Source organism: Heterocephalus glaber, unplaced genomic scaffold (genome assembly GCF_053883595.1).
Source record: "Heterocephalus glaber isolate CG9 unplaced genomic scaffold, H.glaber_assembly_v1.0 deba00001610, whole genome shotgun sequence".
NCBI classification, from domain to species: Eukaryota; Metazoa; Chordata; class Mammalia; order Rodentia; family Bathyergidae; genus Heterocephalus; species Heterocephalus glaber.
In genome coordinates this window covers 32,115,650-32,136,863 of record NW_028258381.1, presented here as the reverse complement: position 1 = coordinate 32,136,863, position 21,214 = coordinate 32,115,650, and the positions used below count along the sequence as shown (strand labels likewise).

The 21,214-nt window shown below is 45.8% G+C and overlaps 1 protein-coding gene across 7 annotated transcripts in view; it reads right to left on the bottom strand.

Moving 5' to 3' along the window:
* Aoah (acyloxyacyl hydrolase) overlaps positions 1–21,214 on the bottom strand; it is a 215,405-nt gene that overhangs the window by 2,052 nt on the left and 192,139 nt on the right. For 6 of the 7 annotated variants that reach the window (XM_087196415.1, XM_004840290.4, XM_004840291.4 and 3 more), the window contains 5 exons: positions 19,477–19,649; positions 13,488–13,546; positions 13,301–13,360; positions 12,011–12,107; positions 3,404–3,480 (listed from right to left, as the gene is read on the bottom strand). In XM_087196415.1, coding sequence (XP_087052541.1) covers positions 3,404–3,480; positions 12,011–12,107; positions 13,301–13,360; positions 13,488–13,546; positions 19,477–19,649 — 466 coding nt within the window. The remainder of the gene's footprint in view (positions 1–3,403; positions 3,481–12,010; positions 12,108–13,300; positions 13,361–13,487; positions 13,547–19,476; positions 19,650–21,214) is intronic. The other variant, XM_087196417.1, reaches the window with a different exon arrangement.

The following is a 21,214-nucleotide window of genomic DNA, read 5'->3' as shown; positions in this document are numbered from 1 at the left end:
AACAAATGGGCTGGGGGCAATGATCTGAAGTCCTTTCTGGGTCTAAATTGGGTGCATATTTTAGTAGTTAGAAAAAAATGACAACTGGTTGGTTCACTGGATGAAAATATCCACAATGTTTTGATGTGTTCCTGAGCTTTGTGAAGCTCAGAAATTCCATCCAACCAAGCATCTGATCTGGGTCCCATTCACACAGTGTCTAACACTCCCCCCACACCGCATACACACACACACACACACACACACACACACACACCCCCCATATACACACAGACACTTCTTTGTGCAGTACTTGAGAGTGGGAGCAATTCCGAGGCTGCCTGTCACAGTGGGGAGTTTCCCAGGAAAGGCTGGTTCATCTGCCACATGGAGCCATTGGTGTCTTTGTAGACAGAGGCCTAGTCTTGGAGCTGTTTTTCCTGACATTTTGCAGCAAAGGAGGCTGCCGCCAGGTCTTTGGAAAATTACCATCTCTTGTTCCTTTGCATTCAAGTCGATAAACCTAAGCTGTCTTCCTAGTAATTACGCAGTTCCCAAGGCATCTGTGGGCATTTATTTCCCTATCTATGGTAATGAGGAGAGAGGGGCGAGGGTCAGGAGAGGAAAAGAAAATGAAGGAGCTTGAGCTTCTGTTAACTGTTTTGAAAGCAATTAGTTGGCTGTCACTCTAACTGAGATGAAAATATTTATGAGCAGCCACTGCTAAAATACTGGGTCTAACATGACAGTGGCAAGGTTGTCACTAGACTAGCAACTTAGGATCCAGTGATCCACTGCAGTCATTTATTCATTAATTTGTTCCACTCATACTTGCTGGGCACCTACTGGGGACTCCTTCTATGCCCTGTCTCTTGTTGCTACTTCTGTGGGACACCACACGGGGTGAGGGCATAGCTCCCTTCACACCCAGTGTTTCTTGAACACAGATTCTTTTGTGCTTCTTTATTCAGAGCTTAACATGTGAAAGCAGTACCTGGTCATTCTAGGAACACTGAAGCAGAAAATTAAGCAAAGAGAGACAAACAGAGTTAGAGTTATCTGTAATTAGATCGAGGTTGCCTCTTCTAACATTGGGAGTAGATTTTCTAGACACACGCACACACCACGCACACACAAAGTGGATCCCTCCGTGAATATCATTTTATAGCCTGCTCTTTTTGAGGCATTAAGTACCAGTGATATTAACTATTTCTCATAAACAGTTCTGTGAGTGCTGGAAGAGGTACATAGTACTCATGGTAGAGGTACAAGTCCACCCCACAATCCAGACTCAACTCTTATTCTTTTATTCTTATTCTTATTTATTCTAGTCTTTATTTTCAACAGGTTGCTGTGTTGATCTGGGTAACTGTGGTGGTAAATCTCTTTCCAGGCATGCTATTCCAACAGATGGAGGCAAGCTAAATTCTCACACAGTTGGAAACATTAGCCACACATCTCCTTGGCATTTGTCCCCAGGACAGGGGACAGGGCACGTGGCTTCACAACATAGGAAGGCTCTGAGCTGCCTGGTTCACCTCCCCTGCTCACTCTCCTGGACATAGGTGTGGGATGAGGTCAAGTCCTGCAGAACACTGGGCAGGGGTGTCCTAGTGACTTGGGGTCTTCCAGGTCACAGCGTTGGGCTCTTTCATGCCTCTTCCTCGACAGGTAAAAGACCAACTCGTTCAGTGTCATGTAAACACTTCACCACACAGTGAAGGCGGAGGGGTTTCCAAGTCCACCCTGTCAGCTTCTTGCCATAGAGTGTGATCTTTTATTGAACTGCTTGATGCTTGAGGATTGTGCCCAGCCTCCCTCTTCTTGGCCTGTGGCCACTGTTGGGAATCGTGCATCCCAGGGTCAGGACAGTGACCCGTCTATCTCGGAGTTGGATTACTTGAATAAAACCTGTGTGACAAGAACTTGCCTTCCTGTCCCCTCTACCTGGTCCTTTAGATTGTTTTACTTTTTTTTTTTTTCTTGGTACCGGGGATCGAACTTGGGACTTTGTGCTTGCGTGGCAGGCGCCGGAACCACTGAGCTAAATCCCCGACCCTAGATTCTTTTACTTTTAAAAAATATAATTAGCTTAAAAGTCTTGCAAGTTGTTTTTCTCTTTCTTTTCCTCCCAGAGCAGACTTTCCAAAGTCCGCTTTTTCATTTCACTGGGATTATGGCAGAATCACCCAACCCCCACCCACGTTACCTTTCTCCTTTTAACCTGCTGACCGCTGTCCATTTGGAGTTAAGGACAAGCCTATAGGATGGGGTTGGCAGAGTGCTTCTGCCTCACTGAGGGCTCCTCTGCCAATCCAATGGGTAGACTCTCTGAAGGCGGGGCTAGCTCCCACCCCACCCCAACAATTTTGATGTGTGCCATAGTTTGGGCCCCACCACTTCCAACCCTTGTTATGTACTTATGGGGATGACCTCTGAGTTTTAAGAGGCCAACATCAGTGGCTTTTATTGGATTTACTGTGCCGGCTCACCAGATGGGCGCATTTTGGCCAAGGAGATTTGAGAGAAGCAGCAAGAATCAAGGATTCTGCAAACCCCAAGCACCTTTCCCTGTCGTTTGGATAAAGTCTCCGGGTAATAGGAGCCTATTTTACTGGCTCAATGGGCTCTGTACTATTGCAGGGCCTCGACTGGCCACACAAAGGCCATGTGGCTGTCACTCCTGCCTAGTTTGGCCCTTCCAGACCAGGTGTAGTGGCTCAGTAGGCCAGAAGCCTTCCCAGTGCCAATGCCATGCAGTGATCCTTAGTCTACTGGGAACATCTTGCTTTTCTTTGAAATTCCCATAGAAGGGGTGCCAAAGCAAAATGATGTAACAGACCATTGCTTTATCTAAGTTTTTGTGGTCTTTTTCAGTGAGGAGAAGGGTGGAGGCTAGAGAGGTGGTTCAGTTTCTTGGTCAGGTCATTGTCAATAGCCATCATACAGCTTTCAGAATTTCTCCTTCCTTGGGAGGACAATGTTCATATTAAGCTGTGCTTCTTGGCCTAATCTCATTGCAACCCACGAGGAGTGCTTTTCTGGGTCTGATCCCAGTTCTGCAAGCAAATGCCCCCATGCCAAATCCACCCCACAAGTTCTTGAGACACCAGGTCCCTTTGGCACCAAATCCCCTTTTTGCCTGGCCGCCAGCAAGCCCGGAGCGGGTTGTACAGGCATCTGGTTTCTCTGAACTGCTCTGCACAGTCTCCAAACTGTAGAAGGGAAGTCAGCGATCCAGGTGGCATTTCTACTTCCTTTACATTCCCCCGTGATTTTCACTTTATTTTGATTGGATTTTCTGTCCTTTATGTAGGTCCATTGCCTCAAACCCTCTCTGGAGAAAAATAGGATAAAAGCAAACACACGAATGTGTTAGAAAAATAGCCATGCTGGCCCGCGGCAGCCTCTGTGACGTGCTCACCTCGTTGGGGTGGAATCCATCCACGGGCTCGATGAGCTGCCAGGGCTGTCCCCCTCGTTTCTGCCACTCTTCTGTGACTGCAGAACACACAGAAGGGAGGTGTCACACACATGCATAGGCACGGCTACGGTCCATTCCCAGGCAAGGACCATGCACGGTGTCACCAGCGTCGTCCCTGCCTCCCAGGCCTCTGAAACCAGCCATGGCCACCTCTGAGCCATGGTCAAGGTCTAGGATCTTTCTGGACAGAAATCACCTTCCCATGGTGTGATGCATTTTCATTTTCTTGCTTTCTTTCTTTTTTGGTTTGTTTGTTTGTTTGGGGACAAGGGTTCACTACATAGTCAAGGCTGGCCTCAAACCCATGATCCTTCTGCCTCAGCCTCCCAAGTGCTGGGGTTACAAGAGTGCACCACCATGCCTGGCTCTATTTTCCTTCTCTAATGCAGAAAGAGAATGCATGACAGTGCTGGATGAATGTGGTTTGTGTAGCAGGGAGAGGAGAGGAAAATGGAATTCTAACACTGATTTCAGTGCCTCTCATTTCTCCATGTCCTGGTAGCACAATGCTGCAGGAGGTTAAATCTTAACATTTTGTTAACATTTTCTCTCTTGGACTGCCACACGCAGACACTGCCTGCCTGTGTCAGATGATCACCTTGAGCCATTGAGCAACATGTCATGATACAATTGCATAAAATCGTTTCACCATTGCATTTAGAGAGAGCATGGCTGCAGGGGAAATATTATGAACCCCAATGGGACACAAAGCAAAAAAACCGTCCTTCAACAGGGATAACACATGCCAGTCGCACCCAAGGTAATGATGCAATGAACTCCACGGTGCAGTATCAATGCCAGTGAGTGCTCCCCAGGGAAATGCCACGTGTGCAGGGCAGCCCAGCAGATACTCAGAGACATCTGCTCCCTGCCTGACTCCTGTCCTGCTGCCCTGGTGTTCACCAAGCATAAGAAGCACAGCTGAGAAACTTTCAGTTCTTTCCACACCCCAGAAAACACAAGGGAGGTGAATGGTATCCTCTCCCCATCTTGCCCAGGGAGGATGGAGGTGCTAAGGGGCCTTTGATTGTACAACAGAAGCCTGAATTCTTGAATGAGAAGGGGACCAAAAGATGCAGGGAGAGGAAGAGGAAGTAAAAAGAATTAAGATGTGTTATGTACATGTACCAACTCCCCATGTGAGTGTAATCATTGTGTACTTCAAAACATGTACTACTAAAAAATAAAAACTGAAGAAACAATAAAGACCTCAGGGAGTTTGTCTTGCTCTTTCTGCCACATGGGATTACATGAAGTTGGCAGTCTGCAGCTTTGAAGAGGACCTTGACCACACCCAAGCATGCTGGATCCTAGACTTCCAACCTTCAGATTGGTAAGAAATCCAACTCTGTTTAGAAGCCACTCAGCTTATAGTGCTTAATTACAGGAGCCAGAGCTGCCTAAGACAGATGCAGAGCAATTCCCAAGCAATGCTGAAGAGACCAAGCAAATGGGAAAGGAACCTCATCCAGACCGAAGATAGAGCCTGCTGGGAGGGGGCGGAGGTGGGTGGAGAAGGCACAAGGTGAGGGCACCTGTGTTCGTGACCTACAGCAAGCTGTGACCTACCCGGACCCCTGGCATCCTCTGGTCCTGTCAGGAGGAAGCCTTACACAGACTTTATGACTTTCTGTGTTTCTAGAGAAGGTTAAAGGATAAATTCATTCAATACTGGTGGCTTCTGTGGCCAAGAGAAAAGGATTAGGGCGACCAAGAGATCTTGAAACCCCAGAGGATAAAGCAGATTCGAGCCTGTTAAGGAAATGCAAGGAAGCCAAAACTATGTTCCATGGAGAATTGTTTACTAATAGCTCCATGTTGGAAAGGCCAGACTCTATTCTACATGAGTTTCCTTGCATGTGGTTCATTTTTGGCACCTGGGCTGGAAGTTATTCTATTTAATATAAATTGTATGTTACCAACTACAAACTAAAAACTTGGCCCTTAGAGATGTTGGCAGAGTTCCTTATGGGGCAAATAGATGTTAATTCTGTGTGTTTCCTCCTAATCAGGATTAGTGAGTTCTTTCAAAAGGAGAAGGCATGGTTATTCCTTCCTACTCTCTCTGGAGGATTGGACAGTTCCATAATGGTAGGGGTTATGAGAAGAAAACATGACAACAAAAGCATAAAGAAAGGGGAGGGGATATGCATTTTCCAATTTAAAATATATTATTACTGCTATTATTTTTGAAGTACTGAGGATCAAACCCAGGACCTTTGCACTGAGGTACAACTCCAGCATCCCCCCCTCCCTTTTTGTTTTTTGAGACAGTGTCTTACTAAATCACTAAGTTGCCCAGGCTTGACTCAAACATTTGGTCCTCTTGCCTCAGTCTCCTAGAGTACTGCGATTGCAGGCATGCACCACCATACCGGCTTATCTGCCAAATTTTGCCTTGGAGCAGGGTTATATGCTAGGATGGGGCCCAGTAGGGGAGGGCTACTTTTTATTATTACCACCAGACTCTGATAATTAAAAGTGATATCAATGATAATATACACCTCCTTGCCAGGAAACTTATTCCTTCTCCCAAGCCCTGTCCCTTTCCTTATTAGTAGACCAAGGGAGACCAGCCTGTAGAAGCGTCTTCCTATATAAAATATTACAATAGGTATTAAAGCCACAAGATTTTCTAGTCCTCAGTCAGTCTATTCACAGTGCAAAACATCATTTTCTCACATGAATATTGTGTCTTGAGGGTACTGGTTCGTGTATAGAAGCAGACATCTGGATTGTGAAATGTAAAGGTAGCCCAGTCACTCGCAGAAAAGGGTGTAAGGGTTTATCTGTACCTTCTCTATTAATAGACAGAATGATCCTTTTTTAAAAATTGAAGGATGAAGGTCAACTTTCAGGAGAAATGTACTGGCAGGTGGTGGCTTTTCTGTCCCCTGATGATTCCAGAGTGGCAACAGTAATCAAGGGTACAAGATAAGCTGGTCACTTTCTTTCCTACCTGGGACCATTGTTTCAAACAGGGCGAGGAATTTCTGTTTGCTCCTCAGAAGACCTGAATTAAACTTCTGCAACAATCATGGACCATCTGTTGGGTTTTGGGGCATAATGTATTTTCTTGATCTGTAAAGTCAGAGAAATCCTACTAATCACCAGTGTTTCAAAGGTGCAATGGGAATGGCGGAGGAAGAGTCAGCAGACACTTGGTAGCTCTTTGATGCATAGCAAGACTAGCAGGGATTCTACAGAGAAACGGGCAGTGTGGTTGGCAGCATGAAGTCAATCGCAGTCTTTGCAAAATGTGCACCTGGGGAGGGCGGAGTGAGGACTAGGTTTATCTCTGTTGAGTTGTCTGGTTGGCTGAGGGCATCTGGAGGGATATTTAAATTGTCAGTGTAAAAGCACCCTTGGCAGTGAAAAGGCATTTTCTCTCCTCTGCCAGGGAAGAGCAGTGTAGACACTTCCTGGCATTTTCTGAAGGAAGGAAAACCTGGCTGGAGAATGAGTCTGCAAAAGATAGAAAGAGTCTTTGAAGAGGAGCCATCATCTTTTGGCCTGAGGATGTCAGGGTGGGGAATAAACAGGTCTGGTGCCTGCCTTGAAGGGACAGGGACCCTTCACTGAAATGTCCTCTGTCATAAGGGTGTGAGATGGTGAATTTCAGTATCAGGAAAGATGAAGGTATCTGTGAGGCACTGGCCCACTCAAATAGAGAGCTGAGATAGCAGGGAGAATTCTGTTCTTATATCACTCTGGGGTTTTTATTTCTGATCAAAGGAGAACACAGTGACAGTAAGCCGCATTTCCCCTTATCTTCCTTGAAGGAACGCCAATCATCCTGGCATGAATGGTAATGATGGGTGGTGGGTGGGACGGCAGAAGGGCGGAAGTGTTTGTGATCTGCAGGAAGTGAGATTGCTTTCCATACATTGATGGGGGCAGAGTGGGAAGCCCTTTAAGCCATGGAGCTCTCATTCTCTTGCAAGGTTTGTTTCACTTACTCCTTACATAAGCCTCAAGGCTCAGTTATTTCTACCCTACACCAAAAGACACAAAGATTGATGGTTGTTAGTTTGGTCCTGGGTCCAATGCTCCTCTATGTCCGTGCTGGTGAGAGTTCTAGGCTGCTTCTATCTCAGTGCATCCTAGCGGCATGAGGTAGGTTCCCAGGAAGATGAACGTGCAGGCTGAGAGGTCACCCACAGCAATGGACTCAGCAGTAAAGGACCCCTCCCCCAACTAGGGACAATGCTAAACTTTTAAGTTAAGTGTGTTCTAACTTGGGCCTAAGTCAAAGACATTACCACAGTCCCCGAAAACTAGATAAAAGTTCTAGCTCTTTCCAAAGTAGACATGGTGGGACCTAGCCATTAGATGGAGGCCAATGTATCACATGTTGATTAGGCAGGGCATAGGGCACTCTCCTTCTGTCTCCATGCTCCCTTTCACTGTGTCCACATGTCATCCTTAGTGGGTACCCTCCAACTTCATGTGAAGAAGACCAAGAAGATCCTGGACCAAAACTGGAACTTCACACTTAATATCCTTTCCTTTCCTTTCCTTCCTTCCTTTTCCTTTTGATAGGGAAAAGTTTTAGATAACTTAGTAGATTGAATATTAAGGTAGTTGTAGAAGCAAAATAAGTAATGTGTTCCTTTAAGATTTGCTTTTCCATAACTCTTGTTGTTTTAGGTGACTTTAAGGTGACAGTTATCTGACTCTTTAACCAGTAACTTCATTAACTGAACAGAGTTACCATGCCTGGGTGAATTTACAATGCATATGTGCTTATCTTATGTCTGTGACTTGTAAATAGGAACTGGAATTGTATTTACACATCAAAGACCACTAGGGATGAGATAATGGCTAAAAAGGATATAAAAAGAGAAACCCTGAACAAAGGGGCATGGATACTGACCAGACCGGTTTCTGGCAGTCCCACCTGCTTGCAAGTAGAACTTTTATTATTTTACCTGAATTCTGTGTCTCTGTGTATTTCTTTCCGAGATTTCTGGGACCCTTTCCTTTCCTCTCCTCTCCTCTCCTCTCCTCTCCTCTCTCCTTCCTTCCTTCCTTCCTTCCTTCCTTCCTTCCTTCCTTCCTTCCTTCCTTTCTGTGGTACTAGGGATTAAACCCAGGGGCTTTGCCCTGAGGCACATTCCCTGCCATTTTAAATTGTTTTTAAAAAATTTTGAGATGGAGTCTCACTAAATTACTTAGTTGCCCAGGCTGGGCTCAAACTTGCAATCCTCCTGTTTCAGCCTCCCAGAGTGCTGGGATTATAGGTGTGTGCCACCAAGCCTAGCCACACTGATTAACAAATAGTTAAAACAAATGGATTGTAAATCAGGAGGTTCCTTGAATTGTGAATGGAAATCTACAAGCAGAGGCAATACCTAAAAGGTTGTGGTCATATTGATGTAGAAGGTCTGGTTCAGTCTACCCCAACTTTCTGCTGTTGAACTGCATTTATTGCTGCTATGAGGACAGGAAAGAGCTAACAGTGGTCTGCTTTCCATCCCACCAGGTCACCAGTGGGATGCTGGCTGGGGTTGCATCAAGGATAAAGCTCTTCTCTCTATACTCTCTATGGAGAGAATTCTTTTTGGTTGACAATTATATTCCCAGCACCTACACAGCTTTTGGCGCAAGAGGACTTAGCATAGATCTAGTGATTGAGTGAGGAAGCTTTTAAATGTGGAGAATTAGAGAGCTCCAGTACTGAACTTCGTGGGCATAGAGATGACCTGTGGATAGTGTTGAAATGCAGATTCTGTTTAGGTGGAGGTTGGGCCTGAGATTCTGCATTTAAGCAGCCCAGATGGTGCTGGTTTTTTTCTCACCCAGGATTGCATATTGACAAAGGTGTCAGGGTACAATTCTCTTTCCTGGCTGCGTACCAAGCATAGCATTTTTGAGGATGACAGATATTGAATAATCATCACAGAGATTTGTTAGGTATATGTGGATGCCCCATACCCAAGTGTGGAAAGGGGAGGCCAGAGATACTCAGAGGCCTGCTGCAGTCCCAGAGATCATAAATGACAGAGGTGGGGGTCACTCTGGGAAATAAAGCATTCACCCATGTGAATGTTAGCCATGATTGTGTTTTTAATAACTTTATCTATATTCAAGGTTGGTGATGATCTAAGATCACTCAGTGGTGCATTTGTTTACACCGAGAATTCATTAGTCAGTCTTCAGCGTCTCATTTCAATGAGAGGTTATTTATACAATGAGAGGTTACTTATCAAAATGTCTCTCCCCATGAGAGAAATGTGCATCATGTAGGCAAGAAATCTAGTTAAGGGAGATGAGTCTTGTGAAAAGATGTTAGGATTGAAGTACTAGAGTCTGCAGTACATGGCGTGTCAGCTAATGTAATATTTGATAATTCATGGTGGCCATCTGCTCCATCCCAGATGCTGAGGCTGGGGGCAGAGATGGGGGACAGAGGCAATAAACTCTGGATGAGAAATCTTCCATCCTTTGCACACACCGTAAAGCTTTTCATTAGCATTATCTCAGTTGGCAGTCAATCAATGGGGGGCTTTCCTCTGGTAGGAAAATTGCTTAGCAATGATAATAAATCTGGAAGATTACAATCAATAAATAATAATTTGCAGAGTTTATGTAAGGGATAAATCAGTAGCTTCCATCATCATGCTGGTTTTTGTGAGGCCACTTGTCAGTTACTGGACAGAATGCCAAAAAATAAACCTATTCCCAGAAAGCTGGAGCATGCATTGTTTACCTCTCCACAGATCAATTCTTTGGACTCTCTCTTAGAGATTGTGATCAGATTCAGGTTCAAGTTCCTCTTGTGTGGGGTCTGGGAATCTGCATTGTCGTTGAGTCCCTAGGTCATCCAGTGCTTCACTACGAGGCACACTGCCATGGCCCTCATTTCAGTCACATCCATGTTTAGCCCACAGGCAAGCAGGGGATTACTAACCAGCAAGAAGACCTTAGGTCCCCAGGTGCCTTCAGCCATCTGATCTTTGACAAAGGGGCCAAGAGGAAAGATAGCCTCTAACAAATTGTCCTGGGAAAACTGGCTATCCACATGCAGAAAATTAAGTTTAGACCCACATCTCTTACCATGCACTAAACTAAAATCAAAATGGATCAAAGACCTAGATATTAAAACAGAATTACTAAATCTGATAGAAGATAAAATAGGTAAACCTCTTGAAGACATAGGAATAGGCAAATATTTTCTAAACACAGCCCCAATTCCACAAGAAATTTTATCAAGAATCAACAAATGGGATCATATCAAATTAACTTCTGCGTAGCAAAAGAAACAACCAACAGAAAGAAGAGACAGCATACAGAACAGGAAAAAAATTTTGCCAGCTACTCCTTGGACAGAAGATTAACATCTAGAATATATAAAGAACTAAAAAAAAAATTAGGCCCCTACCAAAATAAGATCTAATAAGAATGTGGGCAACTAAAATGAACAGATACTTCTCAGAAAAAATATAAATGGCCAATAAATACCAATAAATATATGAAAAAAAGTTCACCATCTCAGGCCATTAGAGAAATGCAAATTAAAACAACACTGAGATTCCATCTTACCACAGGAAGAATGGCCGTCATCAAGAAATCAACAATAACAAATGCTGGTGAGGCTATGGGGGGAAAGGAAAGTTTCTTCACTCTTAGTGGGAATGTAAACTAGTGCAACCACTAGGGAAATATATATGGAGATTGCTCAAAACACTAAAATTAGAAATTGCATTTGACCCAGCTATTCTTCTCCTTCTAGGTATCTTCCCTAAAGAGTTAAAGACATCATACTACAGTGATACATGCATATTCATGTTTATAGCAGCATAACTCATAAGAGCTAAATCTTGGAAACAGCCTGTATCTCCTTGAACAGATGAATAGATAAAGAAAAGGTGATATTTACACACAGTGGAGTACTTCCTCTGCCTTAAAGAAGGACAAACTTGAGTCATTTGCCGGACAATTGGTGCACCTCGAGACCATAATGTTAAGTGAAATATCAGACAGGCAATCTTAAATATTGCATGGTTTCTCTTATACAAGAAACCAAAAAGAGGCATAAAGAGCAAAATAAAAGAGAGATAATAGAAAACAGGGAGATAGAGCTTTTGAAAATGAGATACTGAGATGGAGGGTACTGAGTACTGAGTACTGAGATGGAGGGAGGGGCCAGGGAAGAGAGGGGAAGAGGAAGTAAAAAGAATTGAGATGTGTTAGATACTGGTAGTAACTCCCCATCCACGTGGAACGTAATCACTATGTAAGAACTGCAAATATATACTTAAAACACAAGGTAGGAGACTCCATTAGCCTGAAGTCTGCTAGCCAAATGCTCTTTCCAAATGGTCCCTGGCTTCAGAGACTCTAAAATGATGGTGAAGCAGGGAGATGACACCATGTCCCAAGCTCCTCAGACTGTGTTCACGGTTTGTCTTTGTCTTTTGTCACTACTGGTTTTTCGATGGGCACAAGAACCCCGCCCAGCCCGCTGCTTGCTGCATGGGTCCACATGCTCTGCAAGGTAGCTGCTGTGCCTGTCTCTGCCCATACCTAGAATGAGTGACTTACTTTCTTCAAAGGCAAAGTCCATGTAGAAAAGATCGAAGTTTGTAAACTTCTCCCTGGCTGCGATTGTTTTCAGTGTATTGGAGAGTTGCTGTGCTCTCTGCGTAGGAGGGAAATGAAGAATTCCATGGCACCTAGACTCTGACTTTCATGAGACAATTCAGGCAGAACAAGAAATTCATCTTCCCCTCCTCACTCCACCTCCCTCCCTCCAAGCTGTGAACATCAGCTCCGCACATTCCATGCCACGTGCTGCAAACAACCAGCGAACATATGAAAAATGTTAATTTCATCAGGAATCAAATCAGGGCAAATGTAGGTAATAAGATATTACTTCTTCCCCATGGAATTGGCAAAGAAGCTGTGAATATCCTTGCTAATATCGCATGTTGGCAGGAGTAGGTGAGAATGTCGATTGCTTTTGTCTTCCTAGACGGCAGTTTGGCAACATGGACCAAATCCATAAACTGGCCCTACACTTTGACCCTGTAAGTTCTTATGGGAACTTGACCTAAGGAGACAGAGATGTACTCTGAAGCATCCATCTCTGTATGTGTGATACATAGTTCATCACAGTGCTATTTATCATAGCAAAGGACTGGAAACAACCCATATGTCTAACGCCAAGGGTTGAAATAAATCATTGTGCATTCAGAGGCTTTATCCCTTAAAAGGGTTGTGTTATCATGATGTGATTTGTCAACTTTGGGATGCATAAGAGAGGTTGTGTATTCTCACGCTATGAAGGGAGAAACCAAACATACCCGTCTATAGAGAGGATACTGGAAGTACATACACATGAGGTGTTTTGGATGGATTTTGTTATTTTTATGTTCTCTGTGTTTTTTAATTGCATATTTTTAAAAAAATCAATAAATCCTTTGCAAACAGATTATTTGTCATCTGTAAGACAAGTGCAAATCACTTTGCTTGAACAATGGATTCCTTCTGAGGCATGAGGAGGTGCTCATTGACCTTAGGGAGGGGCAGTCATACACAGGGCTGAACCGGCTCAGCTCTCTGCACTTCTACAAGCTGCACAGTGTGTGTGTGTGTGTGTGTGTGTGTGTGTGTTCGTGCATGCATGGGAGAGACAGAGACTGAGACACATAGGAGAGATAGGCACAGAGAGAAGTAGTGGGAAGCAGGAGGCCCCATTTCTCTAGGTTCTTTGAGGACCCTGGCTTGATTTTGCTATTCACCCACCTGGTGACCACCATGTCACCAAAATCCCGTCCCCAGTGAAAACTGCCGTGACCAGAAATGTGATCCAGGGGCTGGGGACCATCCTACCTCGGAGGTGAGAGTCCGGAGTGTCTTGTTGGAGGACATCCAGCCATGGCAGGGGTTGACCTGAGGTTAGGAAAACACACTGTGGTCAAAGAACAGCGATAGGTTGTAGCTGTGTGTGCCTGTGTGGGTGTGTGTGTGCGCACATGCAAGTGTGTGATGTGGCCTTGGAGCGAGTCGGTGGGCTCACCTGCAGGCAGCTCAGGAAGGAGAACACCTGTGCGTAGGTCACGTCTTTGTTTAGCTGGCCTGGAAAACAGTGGTCTGATATGTCATGTGCACTCAGACAGAGTGACCTTTGGAGCCTTTGGGGGTGACCTAACTGTCAGGGGACTTGTACTAACTTGCCCCTAAACATTGCTCTTGGTGTCTTTATTTGGGAGACAGTATCTCAGTATGCTGCCCAGGCTGATCTTGAACTCTTGGCCATAAGTGATCCTCCCACTTCAGCCTCACAAGTGCTGGGACTACAGATGTTGCTGGGGTGTCAGGTAGCGCTGCTCTTGAATAATACTCATTCTTTACTTCTTCTGCACCTCTAGAAATTCAGACCCTGATTTGGAGAGGAGTTTGAAGGAGTTGCTCATATTGCTTTTGATGTGGGTGACAAAGGGCTGGACTCATCTGGACTCCAGGGTAAAGGAATCCGAGTATCCCATGGCTCAGTGTGGGCCTGAGTGCCTTGAACAAGGCCCTTTGCAGGACGCAGCTCGCTCCTGGCAATGGGGTGCAATGCTAAGTTCTCATGGGCATGGGGAGCATTCACACCAGTAGTTGAGTGAGTCCTTTCTGAGTTTATGAAGCACCTAGGCCTGACCCAGTTATCCCATGCTGAGGCCCAGGCAGGACATTCTGAGCTCTAACTGTGGAGTGTTGGTCTCCACACACCCCTGGGCATGGAGGGGCTGCATACTTGGCCTCCTGCCTCGGTCCTGGGCTGGGGGCTGCTCAGGGTGCTGTATGTGATCCTAATCAGTACAAATACCCTAACTCATGTTTTGGTGCAGGTCACAGATGTCATCAGAGGGAAGAGAAAAGAGACATGTGGGCTCCATGCTGAACACTGCCATGGACCCAGAATCTTCTCTTCCCACCCTCTTCCCTCCTTCTGGCTTGTCACTCCAGAGGCAGCTGCCTGTCCCGCTGTGGATGACACATCAAACCCAGGTGCCCCTGATCTGCAGGCTGAGTGACTGAGGTTGTGACTGCGAACCTTTCTCACACACTTTTAAAAAATCAAAGAAGATAACCAGACAGGTCTCAGAGCACAGAGGAGTCAGCCGTGAGGGGGCACAGTCTTATTTTCCACTTGGGCCCCAGATGGCCTAGACTGGAAGATAGAATCACTTTGCCCATCATGGAGGAAAAATACATCATCTCTCTGCGTGGGTGAGTGACACCGCCGGCTGGAAAGCCACAGGCTTGTTGGTGCCATCAAAGTCACAGCAGCCCACCAGATCTCTCTTCTGCATCTTCACAGTGTAGACAGACCCCATGCTGCTGCTGGTTCCTGTCCTTGCTTCCATTTTACAGCCTTGAGCCCCCCCCCCCGCCCCAGTCCCCGATTCCACCCACAGATGCTTCTTTCCCTCTACTTTGTTGCTTTTCTTTGGAGGCTTTCTGCAAAATGTCCCCTCCCTCTGGGTCCCTGTCTTAGCCCCACCTAGATGCAGGAACTGGCCCGAACCCTTCAATCTCTACTCCCCAACTAGTCCTCCATGTGCCCAGGGATGCAGCTCTGTCCCCATTCTGATCTGCAGATTCCCTTTTGCCTGCCTCTCTGTCTGCCTGGCCTTTGCCCCAGGATCTGCCGCCATCCTGTTCCCTCCTTGGAACAGGGACCTCATAATGAAATAGACAGCTTGGTTAGGGCCCTGGCACCCTGTTGAGCCCCGATGCATCCCCGCACCCCGGGGGGTAGCCTGACTCTCTTTACCCTGCTCAGTGGCTGGCCAGGAATTACCCTCTGGCCACCTTCCAGAGGGACTGCAGTTTGTCCCACACCATGGACACTGGGAACTTAACTGCTGGTTGCTCCTTCCGGGTTAAATCAGTCACAGCTTTGCTCATCCTGACCCCTCACCCTCCTTAATGTCCTACTGCTGAGGCCCCAGCATCCCTCTCAATGACACCATCCTCCCCCAGACCTAATCCAGTCCCTCTCCCTTTTCCCTCTATCTCCCTTCCATTCCATCCCAGCTCCAGGGGAATCTGCTGGACAAAGGGACAGGGTTAGTACGAGTTGCTGGGTGTGCTGAGCAGGTGTGGTGGGTGGTAACTTGGAGATGTTCCTGGGATGCTCTTCCTCTCTGTTTCTCCTGGATGGGCCCCGGGTAGGCTGGCTGGGGATGATGGCAATGGGTCAGTAGCTTAAAAAGAAAGGAAGGGGCAAAATGGCTCTTGAACTCCTTCTGTGTCCTGGTACTGCCAGCTAATTATGCCCTCTTTCTTTTGTAGCATTCCCATTATTCCTATTGCTTTAAAGTAATTTTTCACATGGGGGAGCCCTGCAATAAAGATTTGCTCTACTTCTGTGCTGTACATGTAACAAAGTTGTGCCTGTAACTGTCTGGTCAGAAAGTCAATTGAATTAAGAGAGCTGATCAAGAATGTCCAGAGCCAGGGATGCTGATGGGGGACCGTCCCTCCGTGTGCAGGAAGTACCAGGGGCTGAGGAATGACCAGCATGCCTGTGTGCCTGCCTGTGTCTGTGGTGTGAGGTGGGGAGTCAGTGCCATATGCCCTCTGAAGACCAAAGGGCACACTCTGCTCCAGCTGGCTAGAAGGGGCAGCTTGTGTCTTAGAACTGTGCAAATTCTCTAGGGCAGAATCTTTGCCATTTATTTAATGCTTAGAACATAACTGAAATCTAAGGTACCATAAACATCCTAGTACCAACCAAGATGAGTCCCACCTTCATGAACTACATTCCAAGTGTATTAAAGCCACATTAACTCAGATGGGAGAAAGCCAGTAACACAAAATAGAAACTACAAGGTATTTTCAAATACATTTGGTTTCAAGGTTAAGAGTAACTGAGACAAGATATTGAATTGCTTTGTGGCAGAGACCCTCCAAGGGAGCCTTACTCAGACTTCTTTGTAACTAGCAATCCTTGGCTCCTTTTCTTTTCTCCCCCCACCTTCTTTTCCCTTCCCTTCTCTTCCCCTCTCTTCCCAAGAAGATCTCACTATGTTGCCCAGGCTGAACTCAAACTCAGGATCCTCCTGCCTCAGCCTCTCCAGTAGCTGGGATCACAGGCATGTGCCACCACACCAGGCTCTTTTTTCTTTTTTTGGAACCATGCTTTAATCCTTTGAGCAATTCCCAGAATGCCAGTGGCTCATACCACTCTCCTTGGCATTCAGTGCTTTCACTGTCAGAATTTATATGCTGTTTTCCAGGTGAGGTTGTGTTTTCTCTCCCAGCTGAGGACAAGGACTCCATCTTACATAATCTTTATCCAAAAGCACAGAACGTGCATTTCAGACACCTTTCTAGAATGGCTGCCTTCCTCATACACCATGGCTGTGAGGACTCAAGGTGGGTCAGGATTGACTTTTTTCCAAAGATCCATGACGTATAATCCCAACATGTGGGGCTTGCTTCCCAGCAATTCCTCAGAAAGACATGAGCACCCACCAGGAACCCTAGTTCCTTGCAGAGCCAGTGGGCTTGTTTCAGCTCTTGGTGGTAGTGTGGCTGGAAGTGACTCAGCATGGCTGAAGACGAGCAGTGCTATGGGAGGAGGACCCCTCTCTCCCTGTGCCCTGGCAGGAGCAGGGAGTTGGACGTATTCTCGCTCCCTGTCAGTTTGGTGCTGTGACATTTCACCTTTTCTTTGCTGAGGGACCAGCTATGTTCTGCTGTCCCATGAAGGGAAGGGAGGGGACCGAGAATGTATCACTGACCAGGGGCTCTGCCCCAGCCCTCCACCCCAAAACTCTTCCTTAATCCTTACATGGTGGCTCAGCAAGTCCACACTTTTTTTCTAGGTTTAAATACAGAAATAAACAGACCCGCCCTTCCTCTCCTGTGACTCCTGACACAGTGTCCTGGACATTGGACTCCAGGGCCTGACTCTTGGTTGGGACAAGATCTATTCCACCAAACCCAGGAGCTGGTCCAGCATGGAAACCTCAGTCTATGGCGGTGGGCTCCTGTCCCGTGGGAATGGAACAAACGGGCTGGGTTTGGAGGGGAGCAGCCGAGGAGACAGACTGTGTCCCCTCTGCAAGTCCCCAGGAGGAGCCCCAAGGGACTGCGGAGGCTGGGCGAGCCCACCTCTCTCTTCCAAGTCTTTCTAGAAAAGACCTTGATGCTCCCTCAAGAAATTTATCACTTATTTCCCATGGCAACCAGGCTGCAGGGATAATTTGGGATGTGAATAATTGCTTCAACACTCAACACATTTAGATGGCCTCCACTTTTTCCCTCATTGGATTTTTTCCCAAACTAGGGGTTATATGGGACAAATTTATCCTATCTTTTCCTTGTCCCCCATTTGTGCTATGAAAGGGCTGGGTACAGGGCGCCATCCTATGCACTGTGGGATACTAGCAGCTGCCCTGGACTCCGGCCTCTGGTGCTTTGCATCCTGGCATGACCAGGGTGGGATGGCATTTGTCCTTCTGGGAATCTGTGCCTTGAGAACCTGTAGAAGTGGGTACTGACTTTCTGAACCACCTTCCCTCTTCTCTCAAGCTTTCCCAACTGGCCTGGAGCCCTTGTTATTGACTGCTTAAATCAGGCGGTCACATGGCACCTGGGGAAGGATTTATGGAGGCAGGCTCAGCAGGGTGTATGGGAAGAGAATGAAGAGAATGGGATTTGAAAAGAGAAAGGAAGCCCCAGTCACATCAGAAGTCCCTCTCAGTGTGGGGGAGTAAATTGGGGCACATTTGTCTGTCCCTCAACTTGCCTTCCTTAGGGATTTTTTAGCATGGGAAATATTTAGCAGTTTAGCCATTAGGAATTCCTAATTTCACTAGGGAATCTACGAGGGGATGAAAGTGTTTATACCTGAGACAGAGGCATTCTTAGCCTACTTGGTTGAGCTCTGAGCACACAGGGTGTGGGCTAAGGTTCTCCCGTGTGCGAGCCCACGATGGCTTTCTGGGGCCATGGTCATGGGGTGTGAACAGGAGGAATATGCTCTCCTAGCAAGGCGGACAGGGTCTGCTTCAGTAATGATATTTGTGATACCTTTTGGTAAGTGGAGTGGATACCGACTTTATCCTCAGGGATAAAGGACAAGCTGGATAAAGGACACCTGCAGTCCTCAAGAACCGGGGAGTGTTTCCTCAGGGAGGAGTCGGGGAGGGGGGCTTAGCCAGGTTAGGATTAGGACAGCTCTCTCAGTGAGCTTCCCTGCTCTGTCTTCCTCCTGGGTCACTTGTCAACTTTTGGAGTAGTTTCCACTATAATCTAAGTCTAGGCAGGGATTTGAACAGTCGTGTTCACTGCTGGTTACCCAGTACCCAGAACACTGTCCAGTACATAGTGGGCACTTAATAGTTTTGAAAGGACAGATCCTCTGGAATACAGAAAGCAGCACCCTGCACACCCAGCTTTCCCATACAGTTGTGCAACACTTGACAAGCTACCTAACCCGTCTGAGACCTAATATTTTAGTTAGTGAAAACATTGATCTAACAGGGTTGCTTTAATGATCAGCACGGTTGCTCTTCCTAATGCAAACAGCTACCATTTTTACATTGTTTGTACACGATCTGGAGGATCAGAGCTGCCATTAGAAAGCTTCTGGGGGAACTTTAAGGGATTTCAGAGCCAGAGACACCCAGAGTGTAGATGCGGGGAACCATCTGCCCTTAGGACTGGGTTCTGTAGGGTTCTGAATGGCCACCAGAACCTCACCCATTCTCTGACCCAGGCTTTGTGTCTTCTGCACTGTGCCTCTATTAAAGGGGTTTCTTGACTTAAGCTCCAATCTTTCCATTTGTCCTCATTCTTCATGAGCTACTTGTGCCCTTTCTGGCTTTGGATTGGGTTCTGCCCACGTGTGCTTGGGGAATGCCCTCAGCACTGCACCTGGGCACTCTTCCCTCAGTGGCTCTGACCCTTGTTCTGTGATGCACCTTGGGCAGATTTCTAGAACATCTCTGTGTGCATCCAACCATACACACATGGATATTGCTAAAGTATCTGCAAATGGATACCAAGAGGGTGATATCGGTCGTGCAAATTCTCCCAGAGAAAGGTTCCATTCGGCAAGCCGTATAAAACCATGTGGCTGCCCTTGGGCAGGTGGGAATCGAGGTGCTTCAAGGTCTGCATGATGTTGGAGTAGAGCTGCTCTGGAGTGGTCATTGCCTGGACTGGGTCTGCCCTCCTGTGGGAAAAGGAACAGAACATGTCTCAGTTGATTCTAAGGATAGAGGATGCATGCAAATACAAGACACAGAACACATGGGCATGTGTACACACACACACACACACACACACACACACACACTGTGGTGGGTATGGGTACTATTTTACAAAATCTTCCTGGCTTTCTGGCCCGTGGTCAAATTGTACTTCCTGCTTTCCTTGTGGTTGAGTGAACCATGTGATTGTTTTGGCCAAAGAGTCATGAGCAGAACTGAGGCAGGTCAGGTATGGTGATGTGAGAGCCCCTAGAATGTTCTTTTTCTTTTCTTTCTTTCTTTTTCTATGAGCAGTGTTCTGGATAGCTGTTCCACCCCTCTGAGTGCTGGACCCAGTTCCTTGGTGATCCCTGATAGGTGTGTAGCTTGGGTGGGAAGGAAGTGCTTGATGCTTTACGCTGCTAAGATTTAGGGGCTGTTGTCCCTGCAGGACAAGCTCACTTATCTTGACTTACACATAAAGGAACCAAAAAGCTCTGGTTTTGCTTATGATTTATTTGTAGCTTTTAGCTCTGAAACTTGGTCTTTAAAACTTGGCACACATATCACAGTTAGGGAAACAGAATTTCACGGAGAAATGAAGTTATGTTCTATGTCTACACTATATCCTGCTTATGGTCCTGCACTCTGCACACTGAATTTGGACTTCCATGCGTGTCCTAATAGATTCCTACACTGTGCTACACCACAGCAACATTATTTACCAACAATTCGGTTTTGTATCATTGTCTTTCTCTATATGGCAGTGAGTGTGCTCTATAAAGGATATTTTAATTTTTAAATTACACCTTCCACTAATTTCATGAAAGTTCAACAGGAATAGAAAATGCTAATGTTAGTTATGAAATCAAGCTTTTAAGATAAAGCGAGATCATGAGTGAGCTAAAAGTAGATAATCTATACCTGAACCAGACATTTATTAAATTTTATGTGATTGACTTATTTTCAAGGGGTTTAGGAAAGAACAGAAGTAAATACGCAAGCGCAAAGACCAGAGTTTGATCCCCGGTACCAAAAGAAAAAAAAAAAAAAGAACAGAAGTAAGGAATATACAAAATTTTAAAAATACATCGTTGGGACTTATGTTAAAATTTTATCTACATCTATCATCTATCTATCTATCTATCATCTATCTATCTATATCAGCCTGTTTAAAAGGCAAGGGATAAATTGGTATGCTAGCATTTTTGGCAGTAATACACGACTATTATTGCTTATTTCTTGCACAGCTGAGTCCTGAACACATTTTCAGAACACACCAAATGTAAATTAGGATGCTAATCTGCATCACCCTAAGGAATAATTACAGAATTCTCTGAGGTTTCCATTTGTTCTTCAGGCTTTAAACTACCTGTTATCAACCTAAATGGAATTATGCTAGAGAGTTGTTTTCTATTCTGAGTCCTTAAAATTCCAAATTTACCTAATGATTCCAAAGTGGTTGAATAGCGTCCCTCAGATTGTAACATTATTAATTATTATTATTATTACTGTTGTTTTTTTGAGACCAAGTCTCACTACATAGTTT